This window comes from Pyrgilauda ruficollis, unplaced genomic scaffold (assembly GCF_017590135.1).
Source record: "Pyrgilauda ruficollis isolate IOZ18807 unplaced genomic scaffold, ASM1759013v1 scaffold236, whole genome shotgun sequence".
NCBI lineage: Eukaryota > Metazoa > Chordata > Aves > Passeriformes > Passeridae > Pyrgilauda > Pyrgilauda ruficollis.
Genome location: NW_024523205.1, coordinates 231290 through 247702, shown reverse-complemented (window position 1 = coordinate 247702; position 16413 = coordinate 231290). Strand labels below are relative to the sequence as shown.

At 49.2% G+C, this 16413-nt stretch overlaps 1 protein-coding gene across 1 annotated transcript in view; it reads left to right on the top strand.

Annotated features, from left to right (window-relative positions):
* The window catches only part of CLPB (caseinolytic mitochondrial matrix peptidase chaperone subunit B), a 73839-nt gene continuing 57426 nt past the window's right edge, over positions 1–16413 (top strand). Inside the window, exons 1-3 of the mRNA XM_041469550.1 lie at positions 1–747; positions 1618–1669; positions 15090–15176. Coding sequence (XP_041325484.1) covers positions 72–747; positions 1618–1669; positions 15090–15176 — 815 coding nt within the window. The 5' untranslated portion in view covers positions 1–71. The remainder of the gene's footprint in view (positions 748–1617; positions 1670–15089; positions 15177–16413) is intronic.

The window sequence follows — 16413 nt, the reverse complement described above, 5'->3', positions numbered from 1 at the left end:
TCTTGTCCACCGGCCTCAGCGACGGGGGGGGGGTAAGGTGCGAGCGGCGCAGCGGGAGGAGCGAGGGAACTATGCTGGCGTCTCTGGCATTCTGCCCTCTGCCACAGGGGCTGGCGCGGCTCCTCCGAGCGCGGCCATGGTGGTCGCCGTCACGTGCGACCTACGGGACTGCGGCGGCGGCGGCTGTGGCTGAGGGGGCCGGGGCCCGACTGCGGCTGCTCCCGGTATTGGCCGCCAGGGGACGCCGTGGGCTCGGGCCGGCGCCAAGCGCGAGGCTGTCATGGCGGCTCGCTGCCTGCAGAGGGCGGCAGAGGGGCCTAGGGGGGGAAGCCCTGGCAGCGGGGCCGGTCCCCGGGGACTCTCCGGTGGCTGTCCTGCCAGGCCCCACTTTACCAAGGGGATCAGGCCCAAGGGGCTCTCCCTTAGTTAATGGGCCAGGCCTAAAGGGAACCACCACGGCGGAGAGCCTAGGGCTGCCTGTTCCAGGCCTGGGCGCACTGCATACACCCCAGCCACCTGCCACCGGCCTGGCCAGCACTGGCTGCCTTGTGCCAGCAACATCGTCCAGCCTTATGGCATCCCTCAGAGAGCCGACGCCATGGCCCTCAGGTGCAGAGCAGCACTGCTGTCATGCGGGAGACCCCGGCGGGCATCAGAGTGGAGCTGGGAGCTGCTCCCCGGGAGCAGGGCTGCCTGCCCTCATCGCTGCGCTGGCTTACTGCTACCTGCGGGACCGCCTGTCCAAGGGTGACTATCGCTGCTGGGGCCGGCCCCAGGGCGGGAGGAGTGGGATGCAGGACAGAGAGTCCTGTGCCCTTTCGGAGGGGATGTGGGGTCCCTCCTTGGGGATGGAACCTGCCTGCTGTCTGTAACCTGGGGAGCTCTCCAGGGAAGGGTTATCTTTAATGCTTTGGTGCTTAAAGGGGCTCCAAGAGAGCTAGAGAGAGACTTCAGACATGGTGTGGAGAGACAGGATAAGGGGGAATGGTTTCCCACTGACTAGCTTCTTCTAATCCTGAGGACAGGCTTAAATGGAATATTGGGAAGAAATTTTTGCCTGTGAGGTTTGGTGAGGCCCTGGCACAGGTTGCCCAGAGAAGCTGTGGCTGCCCCTTCCCTTGGAAGTGTTGATGGACAAGGCTGGGAGCAACGTGGTCTGGTAAAAAGAGTCCCTTCTCATGGCAGAGAGGTGGAATGAGATAAGCTTTTAGGTCCCTCCCAACTCAGCCCAACCCATCACTTACCCCATCTCCCAGAGCTGGGTGTTGCTCTTCCCTTCTCTAGCCAGGGGGTGTCATTCTGACTCTGTGGTAGGAACACTTCTGTGGGGTCTGGAAACCTGTAGCTGAGGCTGACACCTTGGGGTGACAGCGTCCACTGCCCTGGGATGCCTGCTGTGTCCCGCAGCACCCTGTTCTCAAGGTGTGTGATGGGGGGCTGGAGTCAGTCAGACAGACAGTGAGAAGTTTTTAGATAACCTGCTCACAGGAATAGGCTCTTGCTCACTGGGGTGGTCAGTGAGAGCTCTGGGCAGCAGCAGCCCCTGCACATTCCAGGTTAGGATGTCCATGTGTGTTCTCCATGCTAACTCCCTCCTCCCTTCTTTCTGCATTTCAGAGGATGCTCTTCTGGAAGCTGCAAGGATTAACGACGTTTCAGAAGTCAAGAGGTGAGTAGGGTTCTGAGACATGAGAGCAGTATGCCAAGGGCTGGGAGGGCAGGAAAACCCTTTCAGCACATGGAGAAGGAAGAGGCTGGCTGCTCCCAGCCCCCATGGGGTGCTCCCCTCACCCTGTCAGATCCAGAATGGGTGGGGAGAGATGGGGAACACCCTTACTTGTTGAGCAGGAGGTGGATCACAGATCCTTGTGCTGAGAGAGGACAGTGTGAGGCCATACTGTGCAGGTGTGGACATACCCCTGTGAGCGACACGCTGCAGAAGCTCATCTGTTGGGGTCTGTCTCTGAACAAACAGCCCTTGTGGGTTCCTCAGCCTGAGCCAGGAGTTCTCCAGGGGCCTTTTGTCCCACAAGAAGCAGAAGGGGGAGCTCCACCCAGCCAAGGAAGTCAGGGAATTGAGTGGTTGGGTGACCAAAGATATAGCTGTTAGGGAGTGGAGCATCTCCAGAGCTCCTGTCCCATGGTGGCAGGCTTTTTGTCACAGTTGGCTGTGCCTGCCTCATGGGGTGATGCCATGGCACCTTTTAGGTGTATTTGGCACTGTTAAATTCCATGAGGTGGTAACAAAGAGCTGCCCTCAGCCAGTATAGAATTCAGACTTTTTGGCAGCCTGGCAGCTTGTGTAGGATGGGAAGAGACATTGCTGCTCTCCTGTGTACACCATACATGTGTTTCTGTCTCCGGCTGAGATCTCCCACCCAGCACAGGCACCTGGGGAGGTAGGAGCTGCCATCCCTGTATAGAAGCAAAGGGAAGAGAAGGTGCAAAAGAAGAGAGGGAGAGGAGAGCCCTCTTGGCCTGCAGCCAGGGGATGTTCCATCCAGTTTCCAGGATCTTGGATGAAGCACCTGGCTCTGCTGCACCCCAGGGCTGAGATCTGGCCTAGATCAAGGGGCAAAGAGGATATTGGTGTGCAGCTAATTGGCACATGTGTTCTGCTGCTTGTAATTGCAGGAAGCTGCTGTTTAGGGATGTCTGGGTGATTTGTGAGCCTGGTCAGGCAGATCAGCAAGAGGGATGCTCTGTGCTCCAGCTGGTCAGGGCAGGGCTGGCGGCTGTACACCATCCTGCTGGGCTGCACGTCTACAGCTTCTCCCTTTGTTTCTGTGCTCTGTCACAGAATCACTGAATCATTTGGGTTGGAAAAGCCCTCTGAGATCATTGAGTCCAACCATTCCCCCAGCACTGCCAAGCCCACCACTAAACTGTGTCTCCAAGTGCCACACCTGCATGTCTGTTAAATCGCTCCAGGGATGGGGACTCCACCACTGCCCTGAGCAGCCTGCGCCAAGGCTCGATGATCTTTTTCATGAAGAAATTTTCCCAAACATCCAACCTAAACCTCCGATAGCACAGCTTGAGGCTGTTTCCTCTCATATAGTCATTTGTTACCTGTGAGAATAGCCTGACCCCCACCTGGCTACACCCTCCTTTCAGAGAATTGTACAGAGTGAGAAGGTCCCCCCGAGCCTCCTTTTCTCCAGGCTGTCCCCCCAACTCCCTCAGCCACTCCTCATCAGCCCCTTTGGTCCAGACCCTTCAGCAGCTTCACTGTCCTTCTCTGGACACCTCAAAGTCTTTCTGGTCATGAGGAGCCTAGCACTGCGCACAGGATTTGAGGTACCTTGCCCAGTGCAAGGGAACAAAGATCTGCCTTGGGCTTGCTGGCCACACTGTAGCTGATACAAGTTAGGGTACCATTTGCATTCTTGCCCACTTGGGCACATCTGGCTTAAGTTTAACCGCTGTCAACCAGCACCCCCAGGACCTTTCCTGCTGTGCACTCTGCTCTCAGCTTGTATATCTGCACAGGGTTGTGGTGACCCAAGTGCAGGACCCAGCACTTGACCTTATTGAACCTCATACAGTGGCCTCAACCCATCAAGCCAGCCTGTCCAGATCCCTCTGCAAAGGCTCTCCAGGGCCTTCCTTCCCATCCTGTTCCATGTGGGGCTGGCAGCCCTCCCACTGTTCGAAGCTTTGTGCTTAACTCTGCCTTGGCACATGCTTTTTGGTTGTGTAGGAAGCATGAATGGTGAAAACTACTGACTTGCCCTGCTGCACGCAGTTTCAGTCTCAAACATGATGAAGAGACTGGAGCATCCTTCTTACAAGGAAAGGCTGAGGGAGGTGGGGCTGTTCAGCCTCAAGAAGAGATGACTTGAGAGGGGAACTCATCTTTGTCTGTCAGTCTGCAGGGAGATTGTCAGAGGATTGACCAGGTTCTGCTCAATAGGGCCCAGCAATGGGACAAGAGGCATCAGGAGAAACTGGTGCACAGGAATCTCAATATGAGAAAGAACTTTGTACTGTGAGTGTGACAGAGCACTGGAACAGCCTGCCCAGAGAGCCTGTGGAATCTTCTTCCTCAGGGATATTCAAACCCCACTTGGACACAATCCTTTGCAGCCTGCTCTGGGTGAACCTGCTTAAGGAGAAGGTTGGACATGGTGATCTCCAGAAGTTGCTTCCCACCCTAACCACTCTCTCATTCCATAAATCTCTTTACAACAAGCTTCCACAGCCCAAGATTGCCAGACCTACTGCAGAGCTGACAGAGAAGACACAAACAGTCTTGCCTTCAATGCTCTCTCCACCTGCAAGGGGTAAAGTCCAAGCTGAGCTTTGACAGGGCGGGAGTGTGACAATCCAGCTGGGCAGCTATCCATGGAACATTACCTGTCCTCCTGCCACACTGCTGTCCCCTGCCTGCACTGTCCCCTGGGGTGTTTCTTATACAGCTTCAAGCTTGTTTGAAGTGGGATGCTGATCTTTTCCAAGTGCCTTCAGCTGCCAGCTGGTCATGGCCCTCTGCACATGAAAACATCAGAATACAGTTACTAGGAAATACAATCTTAGTCTAAAGTGTAGAAAATGTCTGTGTGAGAGAGGGTAGTACGTACCAAGAAGATCATGAGATCCCACCTAAAGTACTGATTCTAGCTCTGGGGCCCTCGTCATGAAAAGGCTGTGGAGCTGCTGGAGTGAGCCCAGAGGGGGCCATGGAGATGCTCCAAGGGTTGGAGCCCCTCTGTTCTGGAGACAGGCTGGGAGAGCTGGGATGTTTACCTGGAGAAGGCTCCTGAGAGAGCTTGAATTCCCTGCCAGTGCCTAAAGGTGCTCCATGACAGCTGAAGAGGGACTCCAAGGGCATGGAGTGACAGGGCAAGGGAGGATGGCTTCAAACTGATGGAGGGCAGTTAGATGAGATATTGGGAAGAAATTCTTACCTGTGAGGGTTGTGAGTCCCTGGCACAGGCTGGCCAGAGAAACCATGGCTGCCACATTTCTGGAAGTGGTCAAGGCCAGGTTGGATAGGTCTTGGAGCAACCAGGGCAAGTGGAAGGTGTCCCCATGGGAGAGGAGGTTAGAACTAGCTGAACTTTAAGGTTGCTCCCAACCCAAACCATTCCATGATTCTGTGATTTTTCCAAGCAGTGATTCTTAACTCTGAAAAGGAGCAGGCCTTTCAGGCATAGCAGACAGACCTCACTGGAATGCACATTTGTATTGCTGTGCGAAGAATGCATATCCACAGGCTGAATCCAGCCCCTCTGCTGTAGGCTTGCCTCTATCATCTCTGGTTCCTCTGAGCTTCCAGCCAAGTTTTCTCATCTCTAACCACTTGTTGAATGAAGGGAACCAGGCTGAATTCTTCATTGAGCTGAAAGAACGTGCTAAATTCTGAGAGCATCCCCTTTGGAGTGTGTGGCAAACCAGCTCTTCCCTCCAAGCCCTTCGTGCTGTTAGCCAGCACAAAATATAATACGTAATTGATGTAGATAGTTTAATTTCCCTCAGCCTCAGTTATTCTGTGCATTTGGAGGGAAAGCAAGAAGCAAAGGCATAAAAGATGCCCATCTCACTCCCACTTGTGTAGATATTCAGTATTAATATTGATTCTTTGTGTTCCAGCTTTGTTTCTTAGTAAGCCACCCCAAAAGCACAGGCTTTCAGCAGTTTTCTCACCAGATAACCATGATGGAGTAGTGTTTTCCTCAGCCCTGTGCAGCTGTGACTCATGGAGACACAGAGCATGTGTCAGATGGCTGTTATCAGCCTCGTTCCTAACAGCAGGCAGCCACTCAAATCTGTGTGGTAATGAGGTCTGGAGCTGACCAGGTGCTCTCCTGCTCTCACAGGGATCCAGACGGACATGGCACTGGGGCAGGAAGCTCCATGTCAGTTGCTTCAGCTGAGTCTGCTCTCTCCAAGCTGATTTTTTAGGTGGAGGAGATGCAGAAACAGCTAAGTCAGGCTTGATTGCCCCAGACAGTGGTCTCTCAGTTTTCAAGCAGCACCACTCATCTTGGCTCTGACTCATTGCAGTTCTGCCTCCTCCAGACTGTCCTTGTCTCTTCTCCCTTGTTTGTAAGCAGCACAGCTCATTGAGCAAAATTTCCCCCATCCCTGTCCCTTGGAAGTGTTCAAGGCCAGGTTGGACAGGGCTTGGAGCAGCTGGGCTAGTGGAAGGTGTTCCTGCTCATGGGAGGCAGTAGGAAAAAGATGAGCTTTGAGCTCTCCCCCAGCTGTAATCCTTTGATTCTCTCCAGTTTTGGGGGATGGACTGGGAGTACAGTCCCCCAGCCTTATGTTTGCTTCCTGTCTCCAGTGTTTGTTACAACAATTCAGAGACTGCATTTGAATTCAGAGACTGGGTAAAAAATCCCTCTGCAGTGTGTCAGGCTTTGTTTACCTGGAGCATCAGATCATTGAAAGGCACTGTGTGGAGGAGGTGGGCCTTTATGGGAGCCGGTATCCCATGTTGTTGAAGGATCTTCTCTCACAGAATAGTTGTGAGTGTCATGACTGAGGCTTGAGGGATGCCTGAATGCTTTGTAGGGTGCACAGAAGAGTCATGTCATTGGCTCCTGGCCACTAGCCATCATGTACCTTATCTCAGTCCTGAACAGCTGACATATCTTCAGCAGTGGTAGTGGGAGCAGGTTGAAGACAGGATTGGGAGATGATTTACGATTATATTTATTTCCATTACTCTGTGTTTATATGATGTTGACCCTGCATTTGTCTGTGTGTATCTGAGTTACAGACACCTAGGATTTTTAGGATAAAAAGATGTTTATCATGTAAATGTCCCCTTTAGTCTTTTCTCCTAAATGACCAAAATTTCCAGGACTGTGTTTAAGTGAAAGTTTTGTTACTGATTATTGCATTTAAATTGGCCTGTGGCTGCAGGAATTCAGAGCAGATACAACAGCCCAGATTTCTTCATGTTGACAATGAAGTATTGGGGGACTATTGGCTTTCCTATTCTAGATAGCTGGAAAACTGTCCTTTTTTATCATCTTCTTGGTGTATTTTGGCCTCCCAGGATTGTTTGAGTTTGCATACTGAGTCACAGTGTCTCTGCAGTCGACGCCAAGCCAACCATGGGAGACAGGAGATCTCATGCTTCTTTCCAAAGCAGCTTTAAAGCCCATAAATCCCAGATCCCTCTCTCTGGAAGCAGACACCAACACACCTGGATGTGTGGGAGCTTCTGTATGTTTGGAATACGCCTGGGAACCATCACAGGGTTAATTCCAGTTAGTGGAGATGTTTATCAGCAGGGCTGAGTGCAGGAAAGCCTCCTGAGCAGCTCTGGGTTTGGAGGAGAAGCAGTCCACCAGCATGGATGTGGCACATACAACCAGGGGAGCAATTATTCCACTTTCCTCACAGCTCAGGAGTTAAGGGATACCTTGGAAGATGTGAGGTAGCAGGTTAAAAAGATGTTGAGTGCTTGCTTACACAGCACATAAACGGTGAATGTTGGTGCATGTGAGAGAGTCTGACACTTGAGTTCAGACCTGCGCAGAGTAACCTGAGCCGGTGACACATGCCACCTCCAGCAGAAATGGATTGTCAGAAGTTAGTGTATTATGCTCAAATTCCTCTGCAGACAATGATGACTCATTTCCCCCTTACGCTGCTGGCCTCTGCCAGAGCAGGTTGGCAGGCTGGTAGGGTATTTTTCTGGCACACAGCTCAGCTGTTGCATTGGGGTGACTGAATTTGGGTTACTCCATGTAAGGTTTCACATTCTCTTCCAAACCTGGTGATGCCAACTGTCAAATCACAGAAGGATTTGGGTTGGAGGGGACTTTGAAGCTCATCCAGTTCCAGCCCCCTGCCACGGGCAGGGATATCTTCCACTAATCCAAGTTGCTCCAAGCCCCATCCAACCTGATTTTGAACACTTACAGGTACAGGGCAGCTACAGCTACTCACGTGTCTGTATTAGCCTTTTCATGCTTGGGTTGTACTTGTCTTTGACTTTTCCCACTCCATGTGCTTCACCCATGGTGGTTTTGCCCACCCTCTGTGTCCCCAGACCTGCTCTCCTCTTGGAGCTGGTTTTATCTCTTGAAACTTGGATTTATAAGAGCTTACCTTGATTTTGAAAATTTATTTCCAGGAGTTTCTCCTTGGCCACTGGCCTCTCTGCATGGCCTGTTTGTGCTGTCAGGGCTGTGGTTACCAGGATTCCTCCAGGATCCCCCATGTCCTGGGAGCAGCTTTCCTGCCTTGAGAGCTGTAGAGAAATGCTGTTCCTCCCCTCCCCTTCCCTTCCCTTCCCTTCCCTTCCCTTCCCTTCCCTTCCCTTCCCCACAATGTGCTGCTCCATGTGTTTTCATGGAGCACCATGGTGTGTTACTGGCCCTGCACAGATGGGGAGTGGTGAGAGACAGCAATGAGCTTTCTCCGAGAATACAGCAGCCACATCAAAGGGTTTCAAGCAGCTCGCTGTGTCCTCCTGTACAAGCAGATCCTTTCCCTGACAGGAAAATCTAGCAGGGATTGTGCTTTCATATTCCAAGATACTGTTCAGTTGGGATGTTTTTCTTCCCCACTTCTTCTGCAAAGCAGAGGGTAGTTCCCAGGAGGGTGAGCACATCTGAGGGTGTCCCACACTCTGCAGTTAAACAGTGACATATTGGGACAGGGCTGGGGGAAATGTCTTAAGAGGCTGACAGAAACAGAAGCTATTGTTGTTGCAAAAGTTCAAGTTTCCAGCTTCCTCTTCCTCCACCTGTCAGGATGGAGTGCTGGGCATGCTCCCAGCGCTGAGCACAAACTCAAACATGCCCTCTGGGCTCAACAGTGTCACCGAGTCAGTCACCCAGAACCCCAGTGATGGGTGAATAGAAGGCACATCTGTCCGGGGGCAGTGGGGGGAGAAGGCTCATTGCTGCCGATGTGGGCTCTTTATCTCTTCTGTGGGGATCAAAGTGCTAAAGCTTTGGGAGCTGCTGTCTTGAGGTAAAATAGGGCCTGTGCACAAAGCAGTAGGTGCTGCTCTGCCCAGATTCCTTTAGCAAATTCCAGAGCAGACAGTAATGTTCATAGAGTCAGGGAATCACAGAGTGGTTTGGGTTGGAAACTACCTTAAAGCTCACCCAGTTCGAACCCTCTGTCATGGACAGTGACACCTTCCACTAGACCAGGTTGCTTCAAGCCCTATCCAGCTTGTCTTTGAACACTTACAGGGATGAGGCAGACATGTAAGTTTGTGCAGTCTGTGCTAGGGCCTTACCACCCTCATAGGGAAAAAATTCTCCCTAATATTCAATCTAACCCTGCTGTCTGTCAGCTTTCTGCCCTAAAACCATTAAAAAAAAAAAAAAAAGTTTTCTCAAAATCCCTTAAATATGAGTACTTCCCCAGTCAGAAACAGCACCAGCTCTGGTTTAGTGTTCTTCCTCTGACCAGGTCTTGAATCGCAGAACCCCAGAAGAGTTTATGCTGGAAGAGACATTTAAAGGTCATCCAGTTCAACTCCTGCCAGGGGAAGGGATATCTTGGTGGCACCACTGCAGTCAAAGAACAGTTTGTCATTTGAGAAACACTGGAAGTGGCCCTAATAGAGCTGTATCCATGTGAGAAGCTCCTTAGGAGGGGAGTGTCCTGGATCTTACTTGGTTAAAATGTGGATAAACATCCTAAACATTGATCAGAGGATTTTATTTAATTAAAATAAAATACTCCTGCTGGTAAATACATTTGGCTGTCTGGGATCTGAGCAGTGGTCTTGGCTTTATCGATTGTCATATCATTAAATCAGGTGGAGAAAAAATAAATGGTGGGCCTGAAGACCCTGAACATAAAGTTCGGTTGTCTGAAAATCTGCTAAGTTGCTGAGCATCTTGCAATGATTAACAAAACAAAACAAAACAAAAAAAACAAAACAAAACAAAAAAAATCCAGCTCCTAAATGAAATGTCAATGCATATTATGGTAGATGGTATGACACAAGTAATTCCCTCACTGGGCTCAGTGATGTGGCATTATGATGCTTATGATGATCTAGATTCCTGAATGGAAAACTACTTGACCGATCCTAATACCTTTGCTCCAAGCCTGTAACCTAATCCCACAAGAGAGGCTCCAGCATCCTTCCTGTTGGATGCAAGATGATTAAACAGGTTTGACTGCCAGACTAGGATCTTTTTCATTATTTTTTTAAAAGAATTAAGATAATTTAGTATTCAGTATGTCCTTCCAGTCTGTAGAGAAAAAAGCCTTTCAGTACTCATAGGTATTTTTCAGTGACTCCTCCAAAGTGCCTTGAGAATTCTAAAATCACAGGATGATAGAATGGCTTTGGTTGGAAGGAACCTTAAAGATCATCTAGTCCCAACCCCTTTGCCATGGACAAGGACACCTCCCACTGGACCAGGTTGCTCAAAGCCCCTTCCAACCTGTCCTTGGACACTTCCAGGGATGGGGCAGCCACAGCTTTTCTGGGCAACCTGTGCCTGGGCCTCACCAACTTCACAGGGAAGAACTTCTTTCCAATATCTAATGTAAATCTCTCATCTTTTAGTTTAAAACATCATATTTTTATTTTAAATAAGGGCTGATGTCCTGTCCTTTGTCTCAAAGGGAGATACTGAGGAATTACACTGCAGGTCCCATTTATGAGAAAACAAATGTAACAAGAGAAGGGTTGACTTCACACTGACATAATGCAGGGTTAGATTGTATATTGGGAAGAAATACCCATTCACATGGCTACCCCATCCCTGGAAGTGTTCAAGGACAGCTTGAATGGGGCTTGGAGCAAACACGGGAAGGTGTCCCTGGCTGTGACAGTGGGATTGGAGCTGGACGCTCTTCAAGGTCATTTCCAGTCCAAACCCTCTCATGAAATGTTAAAACTCATGACAGGTGAAATTAAGACTGACTCTTTGCAGCAGAGCAACCCCGTGGCTGGCAGAAGGTGACCAGGACGGTGGTCTCTCTGCCCTTTTAATGTAAAATATAAATACCATGGTCAGGTGCAAATGGGCCTGATACTTTGCAAAATTACATCAATTAAACTCTACTGAGGATGTTAATCAGTGGTTGGTGTTGCGCTTTAAGGCTTTTATTGTCAGGCAAAAGTTCTCAGCCTGAAGGGGTTTGTGTGCCTCCATCCTGGCATAGCTGATGCCTTCTTACCTGCAGTTTTGGTGTTGGGGTTACTGTGCCCTTTCTGGGTTCTTTTTTCAGGCTCCCTCTCCCTTGTCATCAAGATGCCTGTATTTCCTGGATTTTCTGTGTCTTTTAGGTTGTCACAGTGACACACTGTAGGAGAGGGGTGATGTGAATGTTACTGCTTTCAAATTACTTTCAAATGGCCAAGTAAATACAATGAAATTCAGAAATAACTTGGACACATTGATCCACACCACTCTGAGAGAGGAGTGGAAGGGGATTGGGCATCACAATGTCTGGGAAAGGATTTTTGGAAGCAGTTAGGGTGAGTCAGGGGAGACAGTAAGATCTCTGCCATTGCAGCATCCTGAGCTCTGGTGCTGGTGGGAATGGCTCCTTAGGGTCTGGGGCAGCTGGATGTGGAGTTTGTTCCGGCAGTGGCAGCGAGCGAGCAGTTTTCCAGCTGAGGGAGCAACTCCCTGTGCCTGCACAGAGGACAGGGCACACATGGTGGCACAGATGGAGCTGTGGTGTGGATTTCTGCTGCAGGCAGTGTCCTTCCATCTGGAGCAGGTGATGGTGTGACCAGCAGTGGCCATGGGTCTGAGTCAGGCTACCTTATCTCTGTTGTGAGTGCAAACACCTCTGTAAGTGGAGCTGCAAAGGGAGCTGATCTGTGCAGATAGCAATCTGCTATCCCCTGTGTGTCTGGGCACATCCGGCCTCACCAGGATGGAAAGCTTTGTGGCTGCACAGGGATATTTCTCCTTTTAGCGTTCTGTTGTCTGAGAGTGCTCTTTAGGCAGCAGAACTGGCAGCACACTCTTGGCATTCACTTGCAGGGATGTGGTGCTGGCAGAAGGAGAAAGCATAAGGATATTCTACAAATTCTTCATAGCAAGGGCTGTCCAGCCCTGGCACAGGCTGCCTGGGGCAGTGGTGGAATCCCCATCCCTGGAGGGATTTAATAGATGGGTGGATGCAGCACTTGGGGACATGAGTTAGTGGTGAGCTTGGCAGTGTTGGGGGAATGGTTGGACTCAATGGTGTCAGAGGGGCTTTTCCAACCCAAATGATTCTATAATTCTATGCCATACCCTGTGGGGGCCAAGGCTGCTCTTGTGCAACTCCCCAGATGAGTTTACTGGGCCACTGGATAATGCAGGAGCTGCAGCTTGACCAGTATTAGGCATATGCAGGGCTGTGTAGATCCAAACCCCCATAAGGCTGTAGGTGAATCATCCCTGCTCTCCATCACACTGCTGGGTGGTTCTTCAGGTGTTAAACCAGATAGAAAAAGGAAATAAAAATTAGATATGGAGAGGATTCTGTGTGAAAATTTATTCTTCAAGTATCAGGCTTCTTTGGACCAAGGTCCTGTTCTTGACCTGCCAGATAGTTCATTATCATTGAACTTTAAATTGTAACCCTGGTAAAGAGAGCATAAAGCTTCTGTTGGTGCTGTGATAATTTAAAGTGGTCACAGCCTCCTGAATCACAGTTGGGAGCTACAAATGGAGGCTGCCAGTTATGATTCTAGTATTTCAGCTATTAGGTTTCTGTCCAAGTATGTGATGAACAGTTCAGAGCACCCAGAACCACAGCACTAGCACTGGCCACTCCTTCTGTCAAAAAAGGATGGTCAAATTGTCCACCCAGACCCATTACCTGTGTATCATACCACCACTTAAGTCAGAAGAGTTCACCAACGTGCTTCTGTGTAGAGCTTGGCTGAAACCATCTGCCTGTTGGCTCTCAGGCTTCAGTCTCTGTCAAATAAGGCAAGTAGTTCAACTGGAGAGGATTACAGGCTTTTTATTCACATGATGTTTATCTGGCTGGTTTGCCCAGTCAGTGGGGTGAGCTGCGTTCAGCTGTGTTCAAGATACCAGCCAAAGTTCAGGCATTGCTAGTTGGAAATAACTTTAGGATTATCATACCATATATCGCAGCACTGAAGGATTTGGTTGGGAGGGAGCTTCAAGATTATCTAGTTCCAGCCCTTCTGCCATGGGCAGGGACACCTTCCACTAGACCAGGGTGCCAGAAGCCCTGTCCAACCTTGTATTGGACACTTCCAGGAATAAGACAGCCACAGCTTCTTTGGGCAACCTGTGCCAGGGCCTCACCACCCTCAAGAATTTCTTCCATCTAACCCTGCCCTTAGTCAATGGGAAGCCATTCCCTCTTGTCCTGTCACTCCAGGCCCTTGTCAAAGTCCTCTCCAGGTCTTTTGGAACCCCTTTAGGCACTGGCAGAGGCTCTAAGTTCTCCCTGGAGCCTTTCTTATTCGGGTTGAACACACCAGGTGTCACTGTATATGAGTGTATTTGTTCCTTGGGATAAGTTTCTAGTGAAACTACTGTGAAGGTTTCCAATGAGGTGGAGGAAGGTTTGCAAGACACCCTGGGGGTATATCTGTGAGTGTTTCCTGGACCAGCATTCCTTCTTTCCTTTTTTTTTTTCCAACTGTCGGAAGAGGAATATGGTTCATTTCCCTTCTTTTTCACTCATTCCACCCTTAACCAGTGAGAGCATTGCCACCAGAGCAGACCAAGGGTGAGGAATTTGGAAAGGCTGTCTGAATTCAGACGTTTACCTCTCTATGTCCTTAAAGAGGTGATCTGACTTGTTCAGTGCATGTAAGCAGTCACACCTGACCTTGACTTCCTTGCCTGGGATTTTGGGCAGATGGAACATGGCTGCTGTGTTCACTTGTGTCTCTCCCAGTAGGGAGTTTAATGACAGCTCTTCCCTGTTATACCTGTGTGAAGGATGCACTGTGTAGGGACAGCCTCACCCAGAAAGGAAGATGGAAAAACCTTAATATGTGAAAAGGGAGAAGGATAAACCAAGGGGCAGAGAACTGCTGACTCTTGCATGGTCCACCCTGCTTTCTAAAGCTTGATCCATGGCTTCCTTGTCTCGGTATTGGCAGCACCTTGCTCCTGCAAGAAAAATTGGTTCGTAGTCATGGATCTGGTTGTGTAGAGGGACTTTTTACACAGGCAGAAAGTGGCAGGACAAAGGGAAATGGCTTCAAACTGACAGAGGAGAGATCTAGATTAGATGTGGCGAAGAAGTTCTTCCTTGAGAGGGTGGTGAGGCTCTGGCACAGGTTGCCCAGAGGAGCTGTGGCAGCCCCCTCCCTGGAAGTGTCCAAGGTCAGGTTGGACAGGTCTTGGAGCAGCCTGGTCTAGTGGAAGATGTCCATGCCTATGGCAGAAGTGATGGAACAAAATGGTCTTCAAGGTCCTTTCTAGCACAAACCCTTCTGTGAATCATTCTATGATACTATGATTTGAACATGCAGGGTTTAGAGTTTTCTCATTGAACTTGAGCACTGTGTCTCAATTCTGAACTTCCTTTCTTCCTTGTGGTGTGCAGAGAGAACTATCATTTCATACTGTCTGGGTTTGACACATGTTTTAGGTTGAGCTAAAATACCTGCTGCAAAAACCTGTCCCTTGCCATTATCTTGCAAAAGCTGAGAAAATTTTGGAGAGGATAGTTTAATTCCTAGTATTTTTGGAGGGTGTCTTATTTGTTCTTATGCTGTATGAGAAAACTACAAAGTATCTGCAGGTGGCTTGGGCTTTGGAGGTCCACTGAGCTGCTTCTGAAGCCTAATGGGTGCTTTGCAGCCAAAGGATTCAAGTGTCATTGGAATTCGGGTTTATCAGTTTTGCTACTGATTGGTTCTTTGGAAATTAGACTAAACAGATTAAATAAATAAACAAACAAATAATACAGAAAGCAAGATGGTGGCATTGCACCATTTGAAAGGAGTGGGACTGCCATCAACTGAATGTTTGTTTAAGTTTGGTCACCTTTGAGAACTGTATTGAATCAATTTCATGTTGAGTCTTCTGGGCTCTGCTGGAGCAGGTGCCTGCACAGTAAAACATTGTGCTTTCCCTCATTAGCTCCAGGATGCTTGAGGTGCTGTCTTTAGATCTGTTTTCTGATCATATCTCTCCCCTTTCCAGGTTGTTGGAAGAAGGCGCAGATGTGAACACAAGGCACAAGCTTGGCTGGACGGCTCTCATGGTGGCAGCCATCAGCAGGCACTCCAGGTATGTGCATCTCACATCATGATTACTCACTTCAGCCTTTTCCTAAAGTCATACTGAGCTCTGTAGAGGGTTTTCATAAAGTTTGGGATGTGTTGTGAAACTTAACCCAAGGGAGCTTGTCACTCTCCTTATGCCCAGGGTGTGGTGTGACAGATCAGGGCAGGCTGCTCCCCCATCCCACGGATGTGACAGCTGAACTGATGGTGCCATTCCACACCAGCTCTTACGTTTTGGCCACAGATGAGCCCATACCTGTGGGATGTCATTGTGGAGGGTACCCCACCAGCCAAAATCGCTCCTGTAAGAGCTGTCCCATATCTTCTCACTGGTGATGGTGTCACTGGGGCTGAATGCTGTGCCCTTGCTCCACAGTTCCCATGATGATCACTCTGGCTTCTTGTAACCTTTTAAAGACACTCCTAAATATATTCAGTCTACAACTAAATTCAATTAGGTTTTTTTATTTATGGAAAAAAAGAGAAAAAGAAATCCAATTTTGGAAAATGTGGGACAGACGGGAGAATGAGCTTTGATGTTACAACCTCTCAGGGATGCTTTACTTAGTCACAAGTTCATAAGCAAAAAAGCTTAATTACTTGGGAAAACACAGGATTAAAGCAGTGCACAAAGGCTGAATATCCGCTCTCGGGTGACACTATCCCAATCCATGTGCTGAGTTCGTGTGTGGTGCAAACTTTGATGTGTACTATGACAAGCTGAAAGTCGTGACCTCCTCAGGGAGCTCCTTAAAACAGGCCCAGAGGTGGGGGCTTGTGAATGTTTGTTTAACTTTGATGTCCAAGCAGCAACGGGCTCTGTTATTTGCCTGTCCATGAAGGGATGGGCTTGGGAGCCTCCCACCTTTCCCACTGGACAATGGTCAGCAGCAGAGTGTGACGACTGTTGACCATTCCAAGTGACTGGTGAAGCAGAACAGGACTTCCCGAGTTGCAAAGGCTAAGGGGAGACAGGGAGAAAGGCTGTTCATGGGACAATAATTACCTAAAATCATGCCTAAAATAAAGTGGAAATGCTAATGAAAACATCTTGACAGTAAAAAATTTGTGGACTCCAGGCTGGTCCCTTCTGAGAGGGCAGAGTCATCATCCCATCTGTCTTTGTTTTGTACCTGGCCAAAAGAAAAAGGGTTTGGCTGTGTTGGGCAAATTCTGTTTATTTTTCCCACATTTTAGATGAATACTGACTTAAAGTGAAAATTAAGAAGACCTTGAATACC